This window comes from Engystomops pustulosus, chromosome 3 (assembly GCF_040894005.1).
Source record: "Engystomops pustulosus chromosome 3, aEngPut4.maternal, whole genome shotgun sequence".
NCBI classification, from domain to species: domain Eukaryota; kingdom Metazoa; phylum Chordata; class Amphibia; order Anura; family Leptodactylidae; genus Engystomops; species Engystomops pustulosus.
In genome coordinates this window covers 87,831,250-87,856,603 of record NC_092413.1, presented here as the reverse complement: position 1 = coordinate 87,856,603, position 25,354 = coordinate 87,831,250, and the positions used below count along the sequence as shown (strand labels likewise).

At 39.7% G+C, this 25,354-nt stretch overlaps 1 protein-coding gene across 12 annotated transcripts in view; it reads left to right on the top strand.

Moving 5' to 3' along the window:
* Positions 1–25,354, top strand: part of SASH1 (SAM and SH3 domain containing 1) — a 568,005-nt gene that overhangs the window by 476,176 nt on the left and 66,475 nt on the right. For 11 of the 12 annotated variants that reach the window (XM_072141332.1, XM_072141330.1, XM_072141341.1 and 8 more), the window contains exons 3-4: positions 17,144–17,197; positions 17,288–17,337. In XM_072141332.1, coding sequence (XP_071997433.1) covers positions 17,144–17,197; positions 17,288–17,337 — 104 coding nt within the window. Of the gene's footprint in view, positions 1–17,009; positions 17,032–17,143; positions 17,198–17,287; positions 17,338–25,354 lie in introns of those variants that run through there. The other variant, XM_072141342.1, reaches the window with a different exon arrangement.

The following is a 25,354-nucleotide window of genomic DNA, read 5'->3' as shown; positions in this document are numbered from 1 at the left end:
AGGAGAATTTCTTCCTGTTGTACTAAATAATTTCAGTTTGTTTTTCAATGAAAGTATAAATGATGGGTCACATTAAAGTTGGTAATAAATGTGATATTTTTTCCTGGTCTGGCATTTTACCAGAGGTGTGTAGCAATTCCATCTCCGCAATACGTTATTAATACACTTATCAGTGGAAGGTGAAGGTGATGGAGGACACGTGGCAGTAAACGGATTATTGATAGATAAACATTGGCACCTACCTATGTGTAATGGGCACGTTTTATTCGGTGATGTAACATTGGAATAATTAGTGTCTTTCATCAGAGCAGAGGATTTATTCCTGCCAGTTCACTGCTAATATACTCTGAGCCAAATGCTGCTTGTTATTCTGTAATGTAATTTGCTCAGCGTGAGTTACATTTTTATTTACACTTCCATATTTATTGGAAGCTATTACTGTACACTTTAGTACATCAGCGCCGACTATAATAGTAACCAGAATGACTCTGCTGCTTTTGTTCAGCTTGAATTCTATTAATGTGCTTGTGCTGTATGTTCTACTTTAGGAATTAGAAACTTATTCATTAATTATGGTTTTCTGGCTGTTTGTATGAAAACACAGCACAACAAGGCAGGGAGTAAGAGGAATCTCAGGTTTTAAAGGAAATCTACCACATCAGTTTAACCTCTACAAATCAAGCACCACTGGAGCTTTGTAGTGGTTAAAGATCTGGCTGCCCGCATAATTTTATAAAAGATGGTAAAAAAACTTCATACTTATATGAAGTAGCAGAGGCCTTCCAGCTACATGTCCCCCAAAGCACTTTTAACCTGCTTGCTGCCTTCTCTGACCATCCCTTCCCAATGGCACCAGAGTCTTTAGGCCAAATTACATAAGGTATAAAGTCTCTCCCCCCCCCCCCCCCAACAATTATCTTTTATAACAGTATTCCAGCGGTCAGTTATGACCTTGGAAAGACACTTATAACCTAATCTGATCTATGAGGGTATTATTTGACCTATAAGTGTTGCATAAGTTGTAATGGCGGGGTTGGAAGGGAAAATACCTGTATGGGCAATAAGCATGAGGTCCTGAAATCTAATGGAAAAAAGACTCACATATATTAAGGGAACCCATCAGATATAATAGTGGGAGAGATCATCAATTTTTTTCCTCATAATAATTGTGATGTAACATGGCGGTGGTATGGTATCATCTATACACGCGTATAGGGGCGAAAATTTGGCTTTAGTTGTCCCTCTATGATGAGCGCCCAGCAGTGTGTAGATAACTGCTGATGATTTTAGCTCTTCCCTGCATGCACTTACACAGCATGGGGCGTCTTCAGTGATAAACCAGCCTCTTACACTACATGAGCTCCTCCAATTTACAGCAATCCTCTCTACTCCATTTCTGTCAGCTCCTTGGCAGACACGTGTTTAACATTGATTTTTATGGGATATCTATGGCTGTAGTGGACACACTGCACCTAGAAATGCTCTGTCACTCCCTTGACCACTGCAACAATGATGTCACGTTCATGGCTAGCCACAGTGGACATGTGTATGTATACGTACTGCAAATTAATGTAACTGCTGAGGCCAGTGATTGGACAGATGAATGGTGATCATAACTCTACCAATGCAGAATCGGCAAGTCCAGTGCAGCAATGTAGACACAAAAATATAGCAGCACAGTCCAAAAATATACCGCGAGTGCTCCCTGTAACTCCAACCACTGGATTTATATATACATGTGAACAAAAAAAGCCTAGAAAATGTTACCTCGTGTAGTGGTATAGCTGGAGAAAGGCTAAATTACACTGCTGAAATATTGCTACACAAGGCTAAATAAATACACATATTTGGACGTTGTGGTGATTAAAACATAGGCTGTTTTATATCGCTTCTTATCCTATGGCAATTCTTGATCATTACTTCGTTCATTTCAGAACATCCTCGCATGTTGTTTCCAGTTCCAACAGGAACCTGTGTCCATTGACCCGATTTTGTATCTCTTGTTGCTTTTTACCCCATGAAGCTTCATTCAGTGACCGAAGAAGGACTGTGTCATCTGAAATGTTGCAGTGTGTTATGGCAGTTAACAAAGGTAGAAAGAAATGACGTAAAAATTCAACAGGTAAAAGCAGACAACCCTATTGTTACCTCTTCTTTCTGGAAAACATATGTCCTATTTCCTGGTCAGGAGGATCTAGGTGTCCTAAGAAGTGCTGCCCGGCAATATGTGAGTTTCCAGCATCTTCTAAGAATTACCCTACACGTCATATTATAAAGAAGTGGATAAGACAAGACTACAATGATTCTATACATGTATTCATTTACATTTCTATATTTTCTGAACTGGACTTTGCTTCTCTGTTCTGCCTTCCCCTTTCTGATATTTTTACTAGAGAAATGGCTGGGAAGGAGAAGCCAAGTTCCCCATATCATGAAGGAAGTCATTTTCTAACACAGTAAGGACTGACTTATACAAGTCTATAGAAGGTTTGCATCACTTGATGAAGTACTTTCCGATTGCACCTTCTTGAATGTAATTCTTTGGAACTGAGTTTGGTAAAATTATTTTGACTGCATGAATAACAATAGTATTAAAAAATCTAAAGTTACAATGACCCATTTACTTGTAATTACAGTCCATTTTACCTGATATTGGCAAGTAGGCAGGATCCACTATAACCCATTACTTTCCAATCTGAACAGATCACAAGTAGTGGCAACTACTGTTAACTTATCTACAAGTCAAGAATACAACATCATTGTGTTTTAGTAGAAGCTTATATGTACTTGAGCTGATTTGGCCTCCAAGACTATATAATTACCGTATAGTTTAGTTTTCACTGTCTGGCAGCAGGTTAAGACGGGTGGATCTTCCCAGACTATGGGGAATTATAAAAGCCACTTTGTTAATGAAGGATGGAAAATAGGGTTTGTTGTTATAGCGTTTAAATATATATCTGTGTTGTAGATTTAAGAAATTTTTATTAGACCTTTTATGTTCTCCATCTTGTGTTCAGCTATGCAGGAAGGAAATAGCTGAGGTATAAATAAGTAGTTCTAAACTATAATTTAAAGTAGTCACGCTGTCTTTTGTTATGATTCACCAGATCTGTATTTTGCAGAGATATCCCAGTTATCTAGTTTATTATGAGATTATCCTGGGAAGGGTCTATGTATGGGGAAAGTCACTGAATGTAGATACTTTATGTTGGGTAGTGATAATGATGGCACCTTGTAATCTTTCGTAGTCTGTTATGTGTATAGCTGGATCATCATACTTGGCGCACAATGCCCCTACTCTAGGAGTGAAGGGTAGACCATGGGTGATTGTGGTAGTTTATGATAAATGATCCCAGTCTCCATAGGAATGAATGTGGGTGCAGGGGTCATTATTGATGTGTCAGGCTCTGTTGTATTCATTATTAGACATCCTTTCAGGGTAAATCTGCAAGTCACAACTTCTGATACATTGTGAGTATGAGTGGACTGAGAGCAGCCGTGCCATTCCCAGAGTTACACTTCACAATGGTGTACATGGTAATGATGTACCGGTATTTATTGGATGCTCCTGCTTGTGTATGGTGGAGAGGAATGCTTGTACCTATTGTAGCTCTGTGGAATAACAAGCTGCAGTCTTATTAGCTTGTTTCCTTTCCTCCACCATGGTCACACCCCATTGACGTCACACCATTTTGACGGTGATTTCTGAGCAGTTCCTCTGCTATTAGGCCATACCTTAATCTTTTGTGCTGTAATTGGTTAGTCAGCGGGGCAGACAATGAGAGCTATGGGAGTAGGTGGTAGTAAGTAGTATCACAATAAGAAATGCATACACCCGACATATTCCTCTCTACTACAACTGCTACATGTTTCTATTAGTCTCTGGGAGAGAATTAAAAGTAAAAAAAAAACATGTCAATGTTTAGCTTTTAGCGTAGCCACAATAATATTCTCCCAACATATGATTGTTGACACTTTTTTCTGCTTACATCTTATCAGGTTTGTTATGTAAAGAGCTGAATGCATATGTGTACTTCGGTATATAGATATGTATGTGATATCATGGTGTTTTATCAGTTTTCTAGTTGATGACCGACGTCACTTGACATTCCCCAAGAGTGGTACCTGTGTGTACGGCCTCATGTATGGCAATTTTGGTAATGGATCATGGCTAGAATTTTCTCCCTTGATGCCTTAGTATGGATGATGAGGATGGATTCATTGCTTTGTGTCTGCTGAGATGCTGAAGATGACACTGTAGTATTTGGGGCAATAGATAAAATGTCTGCCCTATGCATAAACCTAAGGATTTCTGCTAGACTACAAATTCAATAAACGCACTTTGTTCTCTTGATAAACGTAATGAGGCTTCAGAAATTGCAGATTGTATTTTCTTCATACATTAAAATTCATGACATGGGCTCGTCTCTCCTTGAAAGCTCAGATCACAAATTTTCTGTTCCTCTTGATACTGTGATTATCAGTAGATGAAAAAGAGAAAAATGCACTAAACAGATGTACAATTTTTGGGTTGCAACAGATAAATGTTTCCAATAATGGTCTGTCACAAATGCCAAATGAACCTTCAATACTTTATACCTTTTTGAGAACTATTCCTGCCCTCATCCTCCCCATCGCCTCTCTTCACTCTTTGACATGCATTTGTGGTGTGAATACAACAACTTGTATTGCACTTCACTGCTGTTGCTCCCTTGGGAATGAAAAGTTTGGCCAGTATGCCTGATCTTACTTTTTTTCAACATTGTAATGAGAGAGTGGTGCTGCCATTGTACAAGTAGCCTTGTTAGCCACTCAGTCCTGGCAATAGTTTATTAGCCCAATTTCTGACAACCGGTTCCCTTTAACCTTTTATCTGTCTGAAGTGGACATCACTCAGAAGGCTTTTAGGTACACTCCTCACTACAGGAGAAGGAGGAGAAACAAGTCACAGAGAAGCTCCTTCACTAAATGAATACATGACAAAGTTTACCACCTGCACCATTCATCTCTGAAATAATAAAAAAAATATCTTGAAAAGTGTAGTTGCTCTATAAGGCACACCAGTTCCACACCCTGGACTGGGTGTGATGAGATTTTTTTATAGTGAAAATGCAGGTGCCCTTTAAATCCACATACCCTAAAATATAGTAAAATTGATGATTTGTTACAATTTATATCATATTCCAGACTTTTTCCTGAGAAGCTTCGGCTGCATATAGTTTATTTGATAAGAATAAAATGTGATGGAGAAATAAATTGATAAACGCTTGTTGCATAAATAACATGTTTTCATATTTTTGCACAGAAGCCTGCAGTCATTTTATTGAACAGTGAATGGATGGATACGTTTTCTATATTAAAAGAAAGCGAGCTGACACAGAATTGATCTGCCTGCTTATCATCCTCATTTCATTTCCAATTTATGAGTTGTTAGGATTAGGAGATGTACTTTCTGCCCTGCTAGAAAATATTGCAGTTTTCAGTTTTCCTAGGAATAAACAACCATTTTTTCCTCATATCTGTACAATATTCAAATAAGCCTAGCCGCGCATGAAAATCTCTTTCTATGCATTTTGAAAAGCCACCTCTTTCCCAGTATGTTGCTGCCCTTCTCTGAAGGAAAATACAGAAAGGATAAAGCTTAATTCCCTCCTATTATTTCCATAATGCCTCTTGCAAATTTACATAAAAATGATAAGAAAACTCAAAATTAGAACTTATATCAGCACAATGCTGGGATGGAGAAAGCACTTCTTCAGCATTTCTAGCAGAGAAAATACAGGTTGTTAGTTTTAAAGGGGCTCTGTTACCATATTTTACCCCTATAAACTACTAGCACCCGAATGTAGGATATGAAATATCAATTCTAGAATTCCTTCCTTTGGTTAAATCTTGCATGTTTACATATAAAAAAAATCTTTTCCAAAGTCATGTGAAAATGAGCAGAGTTTTCTTCAGGTTAAGGCTATAACTTCCTTTATCTCTGTTTCTGTAGCTTCCTCAACCACGTGACAGTTGTGATCTGAAATAGGAGATTCCCATCTATAATATGATCCCCAAAGCATGGTTCTATATAATGCAGTTCCAAAGATGGGGGCAACTTAATTGGCACTCCCCCTGCAGTCTCTAAAAGTGAATGTGAATGTGACTTTTGCTGCTCATTTGCATATGACTTTGGAAGGTCTTTATGTGAAATCTCATCTGATATTTTTTAGTGGGTTTTCTAGAATTAGAAAATTTTTATATGTGACTGATGGTATACAAACAGAGGGTTCTGCAATGGACAGTGCCATGGCAGAATGGCAGCAAGGGAGAAGGTGAGCATAACCTGTTATCATTTTTATTATTATTTATTATTATTGTTATTTTTACACCCCCATTCCTTATCTTCAAATCCCAGACAAACCCTTACATGTGAGCACATCTTGTATAAGTGATTCTAAGCTGGGATCACATCACAGAATTGTGGCGCACGTCAGTAATAAATGTAGCGCATGGTCCGACTAAGCACTAACACACCCCTTTAGTGCACATTATTTTTGTCTTTGTCAGAAACCGTGTAACCGTGACATAAAACTGCCGCAGACGCTTTATAAATACATGAGCTGTAGATCCCAGTGTTGCCCGGGATAGTTAATAAGTGTTCTTAGCTATAAAAAAAATTAAAAAGTACAATCAGTTAACAAAAAATATTTTAGAACTATCTATGTATCTATATCTCCTTGCTTATCCTTCACTCACTCTCCCTGCCTGTCTCTGTCACTCACTCTCCCTGTCTGTCTCTCTGTCACTCACTCTCCCTGTCTGTTTCTCTGTCACTCTCTCTCCCTGCCTGTCTCTGTCACTCGCTCTGCCTCACTGTCTCCATGTCACTCACTCTCCCTGATTGTATCTCTGTCACTCACACTCTCTCACTGTCTCACTATCACTCACTCTCCCTCACTGTCACTCAATCTCCCTCACTGTCTCTCATTCTCTCTCTCTTTGCCTGTCTTTCTGTCTCTCAATCACTCTCTCTGCCCGTCTCTCACTCTCCCTGCCTGCCTGTCTCTATATCTATCCATCTTGCCTCACACACAAGCTGTCTTATGCTTATTGCCTATAGTAACCAATCAAAGCTCAGCTTCCAACTGCCACAGCAGCAGACAATGGCTCCTGTATATGGTGATTAATAAGTGTATTTTGGAAAGCGCAAGGTGAAAATGTTGGCTCAAAACCAAATCTATGATGGTCTTAGAGTCACAGAGAGCGGCTGTGCAAAATTTGGTGATTGTAAACGCGATGGTACAGATTCCTTTAGCCGACGTACATACATACACATACATATATATGTATATATGTGCAAGCAGTTTGCATGTTCTTTTTAGTGCAAAGTCAGAGAGAAAACTGGTTCAAACACTTTAATAAATGTGTGCCTATGGGTTTAAATTCTGGACAAAATCAGTATAGTGTTAGTATAGTAGAGAAAGTGATATGAGGTTGCACGGTATGCTGAGCGGTGTAGCCTGAATGTTTTTTTTTGTTAATGGATTTTAGACAATTATTTCACAATTTTACTAGTCTGAGCTTTATAAAATTGCTATAAATTCCCATATAATCTTATGTTTTGGACCTGTAATAGGGTTCTCCTGCCGCCCTAGTAAATTAATAGACAATAGTAATGGGTATCTGGGTCAGGCCACAACAGTTCTGCTGCATTGGTAATTTAATCCATTTTCAATTTGTGTAACTTCAGTGTGGTGCTAAACACATCCAACCATGTTATTCCCATGTTATTCACTACATGTTTCCCTAATTGTAGATTTCGGGGAGCCATCTGGCAGCAACATGGAAATGAGATTGCCGCCGGATCCCCCAGTGTTCGTGAAACAACAGAAATGTAACGATTATGGAGAACTTTACATTCACCTCCAGCAGTGTTTCTGGACGAGCTAATCTTTGAAAAATTCCATGTGGAAAAATCCTTTGCGTGTTTCGTTCACTGTGACTTTGTGTAGTCTGTAAGAGAGAGTTGTGTCTTTGTTTCTTATCTCCATTGTTTTTTCTCCTGGATGACTGTGTGGTTCCAGTGCATTTATCACTTTAGAAAAGAGATGGTTTGGGGGTGATCCGATACATTAATGTATAAAGAAGATGTATGGAGGCTTATTTTCTGAAAATGAGAGAAAAGTCCAACACAGACTCTTCTGGAAAGTGATGTCCGTATTCTGAAGGAGAGCGCATATAGCTGTGAATGTTTCCTACCCAGCAGTGCAGCCACGATGACCATGACAACATTAATAATCCATAACCCTAATTCCATATTTCATCATCCTCTTCACTTCACATATTAGACTAGCAGACCTGTATTTTCCATCCGAGCTAAGTAGAAGACAGACCTAGGGAAGTTCAGTGATCTGAAATACTGTGCGTTTTGGGGTGCTTGGGAGTGAGGTAGGGAACCTCAATGTATAGTTAGTGCCGGAGAGGCATAGGCTTTATTGTGATGTTTTGTTTATTTGTATTACTACCGAATAAAACTGGTTGAGGTCAGTTGTACCCAAATCGCACAGTGTGGGCTGTGAATTTACTAGAGTGCTAGTGAATTGTGCCCTTCTACCCCAAGAGAAAACGATCCGGGACCTAATCCCTTACAATATTAATATATACACAATTCTATGACCTGTGATCCATCCATCCATTTACACATTGAAACATTGATGCAACCAATTGTTAGGCCTTTATCTGGCAACGTTTGTTTTTAGAAATAGCAGTTCCCAATATTTGGCTTGTGTAGAGACGCTAGTAACCAACATATGAGCAGACAATTGTTTTTCAGGAGATGACATCTTCAAAGCATCACATCCCATTGCGTATGTGAAATGTAACTATTAAAGGGAATCTGTACGCAGGTTTGACCACACAAAACTGTAGACAGTGTTAGGTATCTTGTTAGTAGATGCAGAACTAAGATTGTAGCTGGATTCCGAGCACCCTGCCTTGATGAAGGATTTTTTCAGAAACGCGTAGGCATTTACACTGTGAATGTCTGTGTTCTCCTATATGTTCATTTGCTTTCGTGAATTTTTCAAGAATGTGAAATAAATTGCTACATTTTTACTGATCCTGGATGGTTGTGTGCAGTTGGATTCGCTACATGTTTTTGCACCCTGGTGCACTGGTGTGTGTGATATCTTCACTGAACACCGTACAGTACCCTCTTCCTGAATAACTGCAGTTGTATGCAGCAGTGACTCATAGCAGAGGGGTAGGCTGTGCTGTAAGATCTCACACTTCAAGACACCTGAGTGCTCCAAATCCAGATACGATCGTGGAATATCAATGCTTTTAGTCCTGCTGCTACTAACACAGTCAAAAGTTTGTTAAACGGATCTCCGGGACCAATGCCGCACACTCTCTGCAGCTTTATTTGTCAAAACTGACAGAATTCCTATGCACATACATTTTTGATCCTTCCTTTGAGCCAGGGTCCTTAGTTGTAATATGTGTATATGAGATGGCTAATGTCATTGGGGAACGCCCTTGTTGTGATGAGGTGAGGCGTAGCTTGGCCTTGATAGCCTTGGCTGTTAACAAATGTTTCTATTGATCTTCTATTTGTATGACTTGCTATTGTCATAGTGCTTCTGTGTACAGTGACTTTTCTTGGCATCCTCGCACCTATAGGCAGGATCATTCAATACTTTATTATTTTACTGTGCTTTGGAAGTGTACTGTGAATTTCTTCCATGAATGATTTTGTCCTGAGGCTTTGTTAGATAAAGATTTTTCACAGATACAGCTCCAGTCCATGGGAACATCTCCTGCCTCCCAGACTGGAGATTTATGTACATGATAAATGTCCTGAGGTGGGTCCATAAATAAAACCATCATTGTGGCCGTTTCATGGTTTTGCTGTGGGATTTAACCCTTTACTAGGATTTAAAAGTGTCTTCATATATAATGTCTAATCTTAGAATAAAAAATAAAGTTATGATACATGGGAATAGAAATATATATTCCTCAGACCACTGTAATTTGCCTCTTAATGTTCCTAACCTCTCTGCTAAGAAGTCAAGCATTGATTTAATAGATGGCAAATTACAGCTCAAATTCCTTAAAACTACTGATATTTGAGAAGATAGGGGATTCTAAGACATTTAGTATATTTCTCTATAGTTGGCATATGTCCCTTAGACTAATATAAGACAGAATGTGCTCTTGTTCTTATTTTAACAAAATTACTGTAGTGATTCTGGTAGATTCTATAACTTAATGAAATTATTAATTGCATTCTTGGAGGAGCTATGTTTATCGTGGGAGGATCCATACATGTGTCCACGGACTTTTCTAACTTGAACACTTCATAGTCACAGCCCTTTAAAGGGGTCTTCTATTTTTCTCAAAAAAGCCTCTGGGGCCACTGGTTTCAGTAGTCATCCCTATGACAACACTGCTTCATGTCACCAGGGCCATGACTGCTGAGGTCACCAAAGACACTTCCGACCCAGCCAGGAGTGTCAGCGAACCAACCAGGAGCCACAGTGAGGGTTCTTTTTTCACTATGGCCCACAGGAAGTATGAGAAAAAAAGAAGACCGCTGTCAGTTGTGTCAGTTATGACTTGCTGGCTGCATATTCACATAGTTATGTTCATTGGAATGTATAACAACTTATAATAATAATAATTCTAATAATAGCACACACAGATCACGCAGCGCTGCACAAAGCATGTCAAATTGGTCCTTGTCCCCATGGGGCTCACAATCTAAACAACCTAACAGTATGTTTTGGAGTGTGGGAGGAAACCCGGGTACCCAGAGGAAACCCACGTAAACATGGAGAGAACATACAAACTCTTTGCAGATGTTGACCTGGGTGGGATTTGAACCCAGGACCCCAGCGCTGCAAGGCAGAAGTGCTACCCACTCAGCCACCGTACCGCACTACTGCATATATGCAACTCCTTCATTACCTCTTCATCTTCTTAACCTTGTCTTTACTGTCAATAGTCTCTGTCATTAATGTTTCAACTCCGTAAAAGGGACATCTTTGGGGAAACTGCACAGATTTTGACAGAATTGCATACATTGTAGTCTTAGAATCGTAATCTTCCTTGCAGATGGCTTCTGAATTCTTTGGCTGTCTCGCTCTCATAGCATGTTTAAAATCCTATTGCCTTCTTTCCACATTCGCTATGGTACTTTGAATTGTTGACACTGAGCAGAATAAGGTGCCACTGGCTGCTAAATAACACCCAAAGAATTACTATTACCCCTTACTTGTTTATGTATAATGTCAAAATTGGGAGAAAACACAAACGTCTGGACTCCTGTTGGGAGATGTGGATGCTATTCCTGATTGGAAATATTTCATCCTAGTAGATCAGTGCGTTCCTCTAAAACCATGTGGCGACCATCTGCAGAGGCCCCCTGCTTAAATACATGGGTGGTGTCATAAAATTGGGAATTTGTGAACCTTATGTGATATTTGGGTGCTTCAGCTGCCCCCACCTCACCACACATTGCTGGCACAGGCCAGATAATGTGAAATAATGTTTGAGAATGCTGACAAAGACATTTTATAATCAGCATAGCATAGGCTATTGGAACCTGTCACCAGCTGAAAATGACATTCCTGATGACAGGTTTGCTTTAAGAACATTGAATATATTGCTGGCAATCAGAGGACCCGTGTCCTATAATTTTATCTCTATCTTTACATGGTTTGAGATATGTTAAACTTGACCACCTCCAGGAAATAAAGCATTTCTAGGAAGTTGACTAATCTACTAGTCATACAGTGAAACGGGACAATTTCCTCCCAATTATCACGGTTATCTTTTTCCTTTTTATAATTTTAATTTTTTTTACCCTTTCTGTAAAAATTTCTGACCCCATGCCAGGTAGCTTCAGCCATGAAGAACCTGACTGATAACTATGGGAAGTCTGTAATGTAATATGCTGTAGACGAAGGGATCCTGGATGTGAATTGATTAACCTGCTGTTATTGGAAGTTGCATGAACCATCATAAAGATGAATCTCTTTCGTATGGTGGCTTTTTGCTATTTTCAGACTCGCAGTACAGTATAGTTATTTTTAGTATATAGCCAGCCCCCTGTAGTATATAGCCAGCCAGCCCCCGTAGTATATAGCCAGCCAGCCCGTCGTAGTCTATAGCCAGCCCCCTGTAGTCTATAGCCAGGCCCCTGTAGTATATAGCCAACTAGCCCTCAGTAGTATATAGCCAGCCAGCCCCCTGTAGTATATAGCCAGCCCCTTTTAGTACATAGACACAAGCCCCCTGTAGTATACAGCCAAATCCCTGTAGTGTATAGCAGGCCAGCCCCCTGTAGTATATAGCCAGCCCGCCCCCTGTAGTATATAGCCAGCCTCCTTTAGTATATAGCCTGCTAGCCAGCCTCCTTTAGTATATAGCCTGCCAGCCTCCTGTGGTGTATCGCCTGCCAGGCCCCTTTTGTATATAGCCTGCCAGCCACCCCCCTTTAGTATATACCTGCCAGCCCCCCAGTATGGCCAGCACATAAAAAAAATAAAAGGAGTACTTACCATTCCGACATTCCAAGCAGCTCCTCTTCTGTCTTCATGTGCGTCGGCACCCGCGCACATGAAGACAGAAGAGGAGCTGCCCGGGGTGTCAGAATGGTGAGTAATCCGTTTATTTTGTTTTATATACCCGAGTATAAGCCAAGTGGAGAGTTTTCAGCACAAAAATTGATAATTGATGAATTATATTTGAGTATATACGGTAAGTCAGAATAGATATTTTTAATAACTCCAGACAAAAAATTTTGACAATTGGATTTTTAATATTTTTTGCTGTAATGGGAACAAGGATAATCAATAAAACTTCATTACAGACACCTTACAGCTGATCATTGCAGCCTGGGACTAACGTAACATCAAGAAAGCTTCACCAGAGGTCACAGTGGGCAGAGAGGTCTTTCTGTTACTAGGGGTCATCTGTAAGTCAGGAGTCCTTAATTCTGTGATTGACTGTATTAGCAAATTTCCATAAAAATATTTATTACAATGTGATTACCGTAGTTGTTGTTGATGCATCTCATTTTTTTTTTTTTAACTTTTTTGACTATGTGCAAATAAAATTCTGTAAGTGATAAAAATGCTTTTTACAGTTGGGCTTTTCTGTAAAAGAAAATGATTGTTCATCCTGCCCGGAACCTCTGAATGAGGAAAATCCCTCTTGGATGTCTTCCTTGCTTTTTAGTTTGAAGATGTTGTTGGAGGTCTAGCAGCATCTGGCCAAGGCTATATCCCTTCCCTTAAATTTATGGATTTGTTTCCTCTGCAGGCACATTTCCTGCCTAGAATAATAGGTACAACTTTGTGAACTTTAACCCTTTCTTAACACAGTAGTTAATGCCGTAGGCTGTATTGTCGCAATTCCTATGCCACATATTGTTTGTCTTCCAGTAAAGCTATTTATGTACTTTTTTTTTATTTTGCCTCAAGAAATCAAAAAGTTCTTGTCTTAGTCTCTGTCTAGAAGTGTCTATGAAAGTATTTGACAGGGGAATGCCATTATTTTTTTAATGATTGCTTAATTTGTAAAGCGCTACAAAATTGGATTGTGCTACATTATTATTTTAATTATTATTTGTAGTACGGTAAATTGGTTGGGATAGACAACCTGGTACTCTCTACACAGAATTTGGGAAGAGAACTCTGATAGTTGAAGTTCAGTATTGTTCATTGTAAAGTGTCTGTGCTTAGCATCATTTACATTGGTATAAATGCAGTAGATATTAACTGCCAGCCAGTTCACTTAGATGTTACATCATTGGTCTGTGAAACAGAAGTGGCCCTCACTGGAGTTCTGTAACTTATAAAGATATCTGACTGGCAGGCGAGCAGGGAATCAGACCACCATTGATAATTTATATGAATGACCTATTCTAGGGATTGTTGATCAATAAATCAATCTTAAAATACTCTTAAAGGTGTTGAATGGGAAGGGGATAAACATCTCCCCTCCCCCCCACTTCTTGGTTTCTGCGCCCGACAGGCAGTTTTGTATGCGCCGTCACAGGACCCACTTCATCCAATGAGTGGCCTCCGTGGGTGAGTGGACAAAACAGGAAATTAAGTCTCTGTCTAAGGAGGACACCCTTATGTTTACATGAAAATGGTCTTGTGACTCTTCCCCTCCCCATCACCCTTTAAACTTCCAGTGGGACACAGGCTGTTAACCAGACCTACCAAAAGTATGTGTTTTTTTTTCGCACCCCAGCTCCCTGCAGGGTTTTCATATGTATTGAAAGCCCTTTAAATTCGTCGCCAACAGGTGACAATATGCTGACATAGCTGTCACCACCCCCGTAGCCCTTGATTGGCTACAGTTGTCACCTGCTTCATCTGTGCACAAACAAGAACCAATGGGCCCATCGGACTGGTTGCATTGGTGTGACAAGGATAGTAATAGTTACTTTACAATTTTATCACATCGTAGAAGTATTCATGTTTGGAACACTTCAGGACCACGATTGGTATGACTAGGCAAGGCTTGATGAACCATTAGTCGTGCTTCAATGATCTGTCATTTCGGTCAGGATGTAAGAGGTGCACACTGGACAGTATTGTCTGTTATAAATGTCCAGATGAATGACATATATACGTTTACAATTTGTTTACTGTAAGAAATATTTTCATAAATAATTATGCAGTAATATAACAATGATTCAGTAGAACATGGCCAAAAATCCTAGATATAGTCAAAGCCAGCACAGCTCTTCTTAATAAAAAGAGAGGCTTTTCAGGGATTTCGGACCAGGGCCCTGATTGCTGGGGGGCTGCCAGTCAAGGGCACACATGCATAATGAATCCGCTTATTTAATTAGACAGTGTTTTTCCTCGGTGATATTTCCAGAAATAAAATTCCTTATCAGACTGAACATGGATGAGTTTTGTGACTTGTTCGGTTACGCCATGCATCTAAATGCATGCCCATCCTCTGCCCACCGCCCTTAGATGCCTAAATTGGCATTCTGTCTGGATGTTGGGTAAAGTGTTAAACAGATTTATGAGAGCGGAGGGGATTGCTTCTCTCCCTCACTTGATAAAAATAATTGAAGCTTGCCTGATTAAATGCTTCCACATGTAGAGAGCATCTTTTATTCCAGTCATGTTCCTCTTATCAAGCCGCCGCTCTGTTCTTCTGACAATCACGCTGCAGAAGCTCAGGGCTGCTCTACATCCAAAGAATTGAGAATTACTCCGAGACCCACACCAGCAGCAACTTAAAGAGCCCCAGTCAAATTGCAGAACACCTTGTACTTTCTGCTGGAGTCAAACAATTATTTTACCATACTTTACCATCCCCCTGTTGCCCTTCCTCCATGGGATTATATGTATGGATTTTATGATATGTAGTCTGGAAGCAACCAATTACAATACAGTTTAGTTTTTAAAAGATCACTAAGCAGTGAATATTGCACCATGAATTGTTGCTGTAGGCATTTTTCCAATTTGAGGCTTTGGAAAGAGCAATCCATTATACAAGTGCAAATGTTACAATGTACTATACTGTGGCAATTATACAGGTGGTACAGGTGGCTTGGTCCTATTAAAAGGGGTTTTCTGGGGCTGGTCTTGGTAACCTCTCCTTAGGGTAGATTATCAATATCAGATTCTGTTTGATGAGACCAGAGGGTTTGGATGCTTACTTGGTGTATAGTAGTAGTGCTTGATATTGATATCACAGGATTGGGAATAAAAAGCAGTGCCCCCCACTATACTAAACCTATCCTCCAATAGACCTACAAAGGGCTGTTTTAGACAGGTCTAGTTCATGGTCATGCCAATGGCATAATGTAGGTTTCTTCCAGTGCTAGGCTCTGGAATCATGTATGTTGGTGACTAGGATTTATAGCGGTTTCTGATTAGTCACTTCTATTTTATGGATTGCTTTGAGGAAGGTTCAGTGGGGGTCAGGGTCCTGTAAGGCAGGATGCATCTGTCTGTGCTACAGATACAAAACTTGCACAGCTCAGCCATGACAGGGCCGACCTTGTGTTTCCAGGATAGTCCTCAAGGCAGCATGTAGTCCAAGCTTACTAGATCTAGAGAGCCTCCTCACATCAAAGTACTGGAGAATGGCTGCTTATTACATAGTAAGTAATTCTCTTACCATCTAGAAGGGGTTTATATTGGGGCACCTCCTTAGTTCCCGCTGGCAGTGCACACAGTACAGGATCACAATGAGCTTTTCTATTGCATTCTAGCCTCCTGTGTAGCAATGGTCAGCTGAAGTGTTCATCTCCTATAGAGGAGACATTGTTCCTGGATGTAAACAATAGATTCCTGTATCGGGGCGGATACTTTGTTTTCTTATAACTTTTGTTTCTCTGTTAAACACTGAAATAGTTTAGCTACTGTGTGGTGCTTGCTATATTCACCCATCCTAGCCAGGTTTTGTCTGTTTTGATATGTCTTACACATATATGTTTGGGAAGTATGTTGTATTTTACTGTGAAGTGATGATTTTAGATATTCAGTACATATTTCTGATCTCCTGAGCAGAAACACATGTTTTTCACTAAAGGCTTAGTTTTGGATATTGAAACCACAGGCTACATGGCAACCCCTCGGATATACAGGGATGTCTGTATGTCAGTCACTGGTGTCAATCTACACAGCTTCTCCTCTTTACAGCTGAGCTGTCAGTTTACTGGTCACTATAAAAATGTATGTAGAGGGAAAGACTATGCTAAATATAAAGATCCCTCCAAGTGCTTTACTCACATAACTACATGTACATACTTCTCTATGTCCAACATGATCTTATGGAGTGAGAGAGCAGTGTTTCTCTAGTTGCTGTGGGCAGTGTATTGGAGACCTCATAGTAGCTAGTCTCTTCACCTGAAAACAAAGCACTGTCATATTATGGTCAGATATAATGCCTTTTCTCATCTATACACACTGTACTATTTAAAGGTTACTGGTAATTGGCAATAAAGGGGCTTTCCAGCTGCCCCATGCTTCCTCACCAATACCATATATCCTCAGAAAAGCTGTAAGTTTGGAGCTGCCCACCTACATTGTGGTTTTGTGAACCTTCTTATCTACTCTAGTATGCCTGCCACGTTTCTTGATGGATTGTAACAGAATCACATGTTTTGTTTTAGGAGAAATCTGACGCTGGCTCCACATCATTACAGCTGCTCTCCCCCCAAAGTGAAGTAAGTGAAATATCATATTTTGTACAATTATTATGTAAATCTCCATCTTAATGAAATACGTGAGGCTAAATCAGTATTTTTTTTTTTCAGGATTCGGTTGGATTTAGTAGCACATTATCTACTCCAGAGACCGAAAGAAAGTAAGTTTACTCCATGTTCATTTCTAAACTTCAACTTTGTAAATTTTATAAATGTGACTGCTTATAGGAGAGAGAAGCAATATCAAAGATTATAGCTAACTACATGAGGGAGGTATTGCTAAAGAGTTATCAGAAACATTGCAGGGTGCATGCATTTCCATATGATCAAATGATAAGACTGTATGTGGTGGCTAAAACACTGAAAGCAAACAGCTCCGTACACTGTGTAGTGTCAGAGCTAGGTTACTGCAACTCCGCTCCCATTCACTTTAATAGGAGCTGGAGTGCAATACTCAGCTACACAGTATGCAAAGTTATCAACATTCAGCATTTCTGTGCTGTGGCTGTTTCACCTTATAGGTGAATTGTGGGTATCATAACTGCACCAAATTATTATGTACTATGAGTCATAAAGATTGTCAAAAGCATCAAAGTCATGGAATGTCCACTTAAAGGGGTTGTCCAGTCACTATCACAGGAACCCTCATGGATGTCAAGAATTGAGCAACCGGTTGGACATGCACATGGTTCCTTTCCAGTTCTGTCCTTGTCCTCAGTCAACCACTGGCAGAAGCAGTCCCACGATGGCCAATGTCAATCTTCTGTATCACAATGGTCAGGAGACAACTCTTCAGTAACATGCGCAGCGGGGAACCTGTGAGGTGAATTTTGGATTTTCACCAAATTTTTTATTGAAGAAAACATCAGTCAGAAAATGGATAACAGAGAGATGTACCCCATGCCCTGTGATAAGGACATGGTGTACAGGACAAGTTGTATACGTCGCTGGCTCATGCGGATGTTCCTGGATTATAAAGTATTAGTAGAAGAGGATGAAGCACTTGGAAATAATAATTTTCAGCTTATTTCACCAGCAATATTGTGAGCTTCCCTGAAGCCTCTCCTTCTTAACAAGCTTCGTAATTATTGTTCAGGAAGTTCCACAAAAAGTTACAAATAGTATTTACTCAAATGTTTCTTTTAAGAGAGGATGCTGATAAGCATATACTTAAACATTTTTGACTTGTCACGCTCCAAATATTTTTTTAATGGACATTATTAAGGATGGAGCAGTCCTTGGTAATCTCTGTAATCTGGATGGAATGCGGAGAGGAATGTTAAAAAGGCTTATTGTAGTGTTTTTAGTATTTATATTTTGTGTCTTGCTATGTTATTCATGTGGTAGTGGATGGAGCAGCTGATTGCTGCCTATTTCCACCCTGAGTTCATTCTTTTCAATAAGGATTAGGTACATTAAGTGCTTTTCTCTGCATGTTGTATTAGGCCAAGGCATCAAAGGCACATGACAGAAAACACTACTGGAGTTCTTAGGAATATTGGAGAGAGCATTCTTTCACCCTCTTTCTGGTTCATAGATTGTGCTTCTTCTTCATAAATGGTAAAGGGTTTCTACCATCGCACCTCTCTAGTAAGAAGAGCATTGTGTTTCCCAGAGATCTGTCGCTTCCATTTTCATATTTATGCAAGTGAGCCGCTCAGTGCACTAGGGGTGGTCCATACTTTTCCTGTACTTCCCTCACCATTTCCCCACACTGATTGATACTTTCCATAAAAATAAGAGAAGAAAAGGCACAGTAATAGAATTATATATATATTACAAGTCAAAAATATCTGTCTATATGAGATTTACCACCGGAGCTGGAATCCAGATAATGGAGCATAAATATGTAATTTAAAGGGATTTTCTGGGATTTAGAAATAGATCTTTTTTTTTAATAGGTAACACAGCTGCTATGTAATATACAACAACTTTCTTGGTGAGCGGTATGGATACTATAGCGCTCTTCTGAATTTTTCGGCCTTTCAAACAGCTGATGGATTACAGACCCCTCCTGGTCTCATATAGATGACTTATGAATCAGTTAAAGGAAACCTACCATTTAGAATGGCAGGGGTAAGCTGTAAGTACCGAGCACCAGCTCAGGGTGAGCTGGTGCCGGTACTTACTTTCGTTAGTGTTATAAACCGCGGTATCGCGGTTTTAACACTTTTTAAACTTTAGAGCACGCCTACATAGGAAATAGCGGAGATGTTGCGCGCGCACGGGCGCAGCGCCGAAGCCTCTTCTGCTCTAAAGTTTAAAAAGTGTTAAAACCACGATACCGCGGTTTATAACACTAACGAAAGTAAATACCGGCACCAGCTCACCCTGAGCTGGTGCTCGGTACTTGCAGCTTACCCCTGCCATTCTAAATGGTAGGTTTCCTTTAATAATATCTATGGAAAACTTCTAAAACTAGTAAATTATTATTAAATTAACTATTAGTAAATTATATATCTCCTGAACCACTTAAATACATTGGCGCATTCATTGACTCTAGGCTGCATTATGAATCACTTCATACATTTCGGGCAGAATGCGTAACCTAGGCACGCTTCCTGCTTGGCTGAGAAAATGAAGCCAAAATGAACAAGGAGAGGTTATGGTCTCTTATCCAACTTCTGTCTTGAAAATTCATTTCAAGGTAGATCAAGAAGTGGAATGCAGAACTGCAAATTCTTTCTCTTAGCTGTTCAGAATGCATTAGATCACTTGCACAATGTGTGAAGTCTAGTCGGTTCTCAACGAAAGTGTCATGAGATGGGAACAACTTGTTATTACATTTCTATTCATTTTTATATGCAGTCGATACGCAGGAATCTTAAAATGGGGAACATATTTCAAAAAGAGGTTTCATGATAAATATTTTGCTTAGATTTTTGTGTTTTCAAGTTTTATGTGACTGTATACAAGAAATAAATTCCCCTAGTCTAAGGGAAAGATTTTTTATTATTATTTTTTATTGTCAAAGGAAATTTGTCATCGGGAATCTACCTTTAAATGCAGATCTAATGGTAGGTTTCTACTAACATGCGAAGCCCTAAACTATCTTTCGCTATTTCTATAACACTTTCAAACCTGATCTACACTTTGTAACTAATTTGCTAGGGCGGGGAGTAGACTCTCCAGGCTGTGGGAGCAAAGGCTACTCCCATCCCTCCTTCATGCTCGTCCTTGGCATTCCTAGGCATGCGGATGTGCAGAACATGAAGAAGCCAGTGGTGAAAAGAAGTGTGCCAAGGAATGCCGAGAATCTGCAGGTAGAAAGGATCACTGAGGCTACTAGGGCGTGTCGTAGCCTTTGCTCCCACAGCCTGGAGAGGCCACACCACGCCCTAGTAGCCTCTGCCAAAAATTAGCATATTATATAGTGTAGATCAGCTTAGAAAGTCTTATCAAGTTAGCAAAAGATAGTTTAGGGTTTATCATTTTAATAGATACCTAACATCAGATCTATCTTAATAGGCAGATTCTTGATGGTAAGTTTCCTTTTTTATATATTAAAAGCTGCAATATAAAAAGGATCACATTTATATTTATTGTATTAATACTTAAATATTATAAAAGAACCTGTCACCAAATATTTTATTTTAAATTACACATCATTTCATTCCCACTGGGCCCCTTTTCAATATTGAATTAGAGATTGTTAGCCAAAGGGGCGGTAATCTATTATTTTCAGGGAGGACAGAGACGTACCCTCAGAGAACCACTTAAAGGGAACCTGTCACCAGGGACCTCATTTTCACTAAAGACAGGTTGCAGAAGCCCATTACACCTGCAGTGCAAATATGCCTCTCTGCCTTTTTTAAGCATTTGCATTACAATATAAGTGTGTTTTAACTTACTCTTGCACCCTGACAAAATCCTGGGGTAGTCACAGGGGCTGGACTTTGGTTTGCATGCATGTCAAAAAACAACATGTGCCTTGTCTGTGTTACTCACTCCTTAGATCTTGGCCCCCACCTTTGTGCTCCTGTACAGCTCCACCCCCTGCTCCTGCTCACAGCCTAGTGAGATGACATCAGTGGGAGAGGGCAGAGCTGTACAGGAGCACAAAGATGGAGGTAGCCTGCAGCTCAGACAAGTCACATGTTGTTTTTTGAAATACATCCAAACCAAAGCCCAACCCCAGAATTTTGTCAGCGTGCAAGGTAAGTTATAACACACAATTATATTGTAATGCAAATGCTTAGAAAAGGCAGAGAGGCATGTTTGCACTGCAGGTGTCATGGGCTTTTACAATCTGGATGAAACAGGATGAATGCAACTCTAGGACTTCCCCAAAGTTTATTGATGTTGTTGACAATGCCTTTTTTGAAACCTTTTTTACAGTAAAATTTAGCTTTTTCATCTCCTCAATAGAGAAACGGTACTTATACCTTCAAAGCATTATCCTCCTCTTAATTATCCTGATTGATACTGTAACTTGCTAGTAAATTGATCTTACAGGTAAAGCAAACAATGACATGATTCTGTTTGGCCTCCTCTTATCACAGCCAGGGGGTCCACATTAAGGTGTTGTAAAATTAATTGTAAATGCATGGTGTTGACCTCTCTAATAGTGCATATCTAACAACTGCAGTATTTTGCTCATTTGCTAGGAGTCCCACATATTGTAATGATCCTGAGTTCTGTGGACAGCAATACTACAAAAATAGGTAATAGTAAGGCCAGAGACATGTGACCATGGTCTGTGCCTGAACCACTGACTGTGCACTGGCCCCATTTCATGGACTGACAACAGTGCAAAGGAAGGGAATTATTTTGATGCATCCTGTTGATATAAGATGCAAGGAGTCCCTATTCCCCTCTGTTCTATGGGGAAGAAGGTACTCACTCATCATATGACTCGCTCTAGATTTGGCTATATGCAGGGCAGGCTTATAAAGTAAATGTTATGTGAATTTTATGTTAAATGAAGGGTGTCAGTTAATAGGGCCCTATGGGGTCCTGAAGTGAGATGAAAATTTGCTGTTTGAAGTCATGGAGGCAGAGAGCTTCCCCACCAAGCTTTCCCCACCAAGATCACATCTGCTTTGATCGATGACCCTGCATCCATGGACATTGCTAATTGGCTCATCTGAAGTCTCCTGAATGATGTTGGCCACAGTGGAGTACATGTTTTGAGGCAGGGAGAGCAGACCGTGGACAGCAATACCACAAAAATAGGTAATAGTAAGGCCAGAGACATGTGACCATGGCTCTCTGTCTCCGTGATGCTACCACACTGGGTCATGGAAGAAACATAATCTGGAAGCTGTTGCGATACTTGACAATTTACTGGTTGTGGCTTATTAGCTCAATTTCTGCAGACAGGTTCCCTTTAAATATTATTCACTTATAAATAATTTCTCATCTGCTTTTGTGGTTGATAATCTCTGCCATGGCCAAACCTTTCAGAATCAGAGGGAGAATGGCATAATAGATGTTGTAGCCAATGACTTTGTTTCTATGACTTGGATGTCAGGATATCCAGTCAATTCCCTGTATAAATCTCTACCTTGTTACATCCTGTGTTACCATTGTTGTCAATGTTTTTGTTACACATGTGCTGAGATTATTAGCAATGGTTTAAATTTTTATGCACAAGGCTGATTTAATATAATTTTGGACATGAGACGTCTCACCTACCGCACCAATTTTTTTTTTTCTTGTATTGATATTTTTGTTTTTTTTACATTATGCTGGAGTTTTCCTACAGTTTCCATCCTTACATGCGGCTTTCCAAAGACGCAATTCTTGAAGCGTTTTTCTATAAGTGATGAGAAAGAACAGCAAGCCAGCATAGATATGGCCACACGGCATGTGCTGGCGTGTCTGAACCTAGACTGTTATTTTAAGAAATTGTTTTATGGCAGTTGCTTCATAAGTTTATTATATGTAACCGTGGACCATGTTATGTTTTCTTTTACAAATAGTATTTACTTATCGTGCAGTTTTTATAAGCAAATATTTTCATGGTCTCGCACTAGAGTGTGTGTTGGACAACCAATGTGTCATGTCTTTTTTGGCTGTGCCATTATATGTTTCAGAAACACTGCTTCTACTTCATACCTTTGTGTTGTAAACTAGTTGTCGCCTAGTAGACAGTGGGCATGCTTGAACCATCATGTGTATAATTTAGATAAATTGTAGAAACATGTTTCCTCTACAAACTGTAATGTGTTAATTCCACATACCTAGACAGCGGTATATCAATGATCATCTGAAATTCCATGGAAGCTTAACATTCCCGAAGAGGAGATGCCATGCAATGTACAACATGTGTGTTTTAGGAGTTTTGTAGCATCGGCTGAGAGGGAGGAGGGTGAAAAATCTGCTGTAATTTGCCTTCTCTCCAGTTCCAGACTACATTATTTGGAGTGGAAGATCATACACATTGCAGCTGTGCTTTGGTCACTGAGTTCTTCTTATTTCTGGCTAAGTATATGGAAATATTTCTACATTTTGATAGTGCCTACGCCAGTTTCAGGCTTCGGTATGATTGCTAGTTATTCAGAGAAAAGTCTGCTGAGAAATGACTGGAAGCCAGAGAAGCGTCAAGTACAATAATCAGTGAATGAGTACAGTCATATGGTGTCATCATATGTACACGTGTACAAGAGCAACAGTACCCAGATAGAAATTGAATATGGAATTGAAGAATTAAAAATACTGTAGGTGAGAAACAAGTAAATTTGGAGAAATTGGAATGTAAACAGTAGGTAGCTCATGTTATGTGTTGTATGTCTTGTACAATACTAACAAACATGTATGTTAATAAAAGGATCAGGGTCACGTTGGGTCACCCAAAAAAAACGCACTAGGAGCTGCTTACTAAAGTAAGCAGGTCCTAGAGCTACCCCATTTTTAGCAGTGCATTATTGTAACCCTCCGATAAAGCTAGCAGACGCTGCAGCAACGTACCTTTAGAACACCGGACCCAGCTCAAAGCGGTCAAGCCTATTTATGAGGGTGAGCGATTAGGAGGCCTTGGCCCGCCACCTCATGAATATGCTGGACCGCTTTGAGCTCGGTCCGGCTTATGAAGTAAATTTTGTCATTTTGTACTGTGTTTACATGAGTAAAAACACGGAAATATGTTGGCGTCAGATGAACGCTGCAGTGTTTGCATTCACTGAGAAAGTTTTGACCTGCCTCTAGAACCATTTCCATGGAAACCTAATGGGGAGATAATTCAATGGAACCTATTTTGCGATCCATCCCTTTCTCACATGGGTGCCAACAAGGTCAAAACTTTGCAGTCTTAAAGTTCCTTTCAGCTTCATGCTAATGCGATAAGACTGAGGAACCATTTGTCTCCCAGTGCCAGCCCCTGTTTAGATAAATGAAAGTGTATTCATCCCATAGCGTTTCGAGGAGAATTTGGCTTTCACACTATTATTATTTGACTAGGTCTCCTCTAACCAAGTTGCCTGCATGTTCCGCATGCTAATTCCCCTCCTTCTTCTCATTGATGTTCATGATGAGAGCCAGTTACACATTTGTTTGAACTCAAGATGTTGTTTTTTTTATATATTTGTGCATTTATTTGCTTTTTCTTCACCTTTTCTGTGTAGATAAAAGTGGATTTCTAATCCTGGAAAACTCCTTTAAGACTCCGAACAAAAAAATATTTCCACTTATCAAAGGCAAACATAGATCATGCGTACATACATTATGTACATACATCTAGAAATCCCCACACCCCTTATGAAAGAATATTGTACAGAAATTCAATGTCAAAGAAATGAGGTCATTGTTGTCCATAGCAATCGATCAATCGATAACATTTACTTAGTCACTCACAAAGTGCCTACGTGTCTCTTATGCCCTGTCAGCCTTACCAGTCACTGGATATGACCACCTAATGGACAAATATACCAAAGGTATTTAGTGGATAGATGGGAATTCTCAAATAAAAGGGACACATAAAAGCCTCTCTTTAGAGTATGCGTGCATGATGGTTCACATGAGCATGCAGTACTTGTAACATTACAATTGAAGCTAGGGGTAACCCAGCAAGTGTGCGGTAAGCCAGTGATGGTGAACCTTTTGGGGACTGAGTGCCCAAACTACATCCAAAACACAGCAATTTAAGCAGTAACTTGTTTCTTCCTGCTCCGCTACAGTTTTCAATCCTATTAGCATCCTGAGGATATCAATACATTAAATGAAGGAGGGTTTATTCAG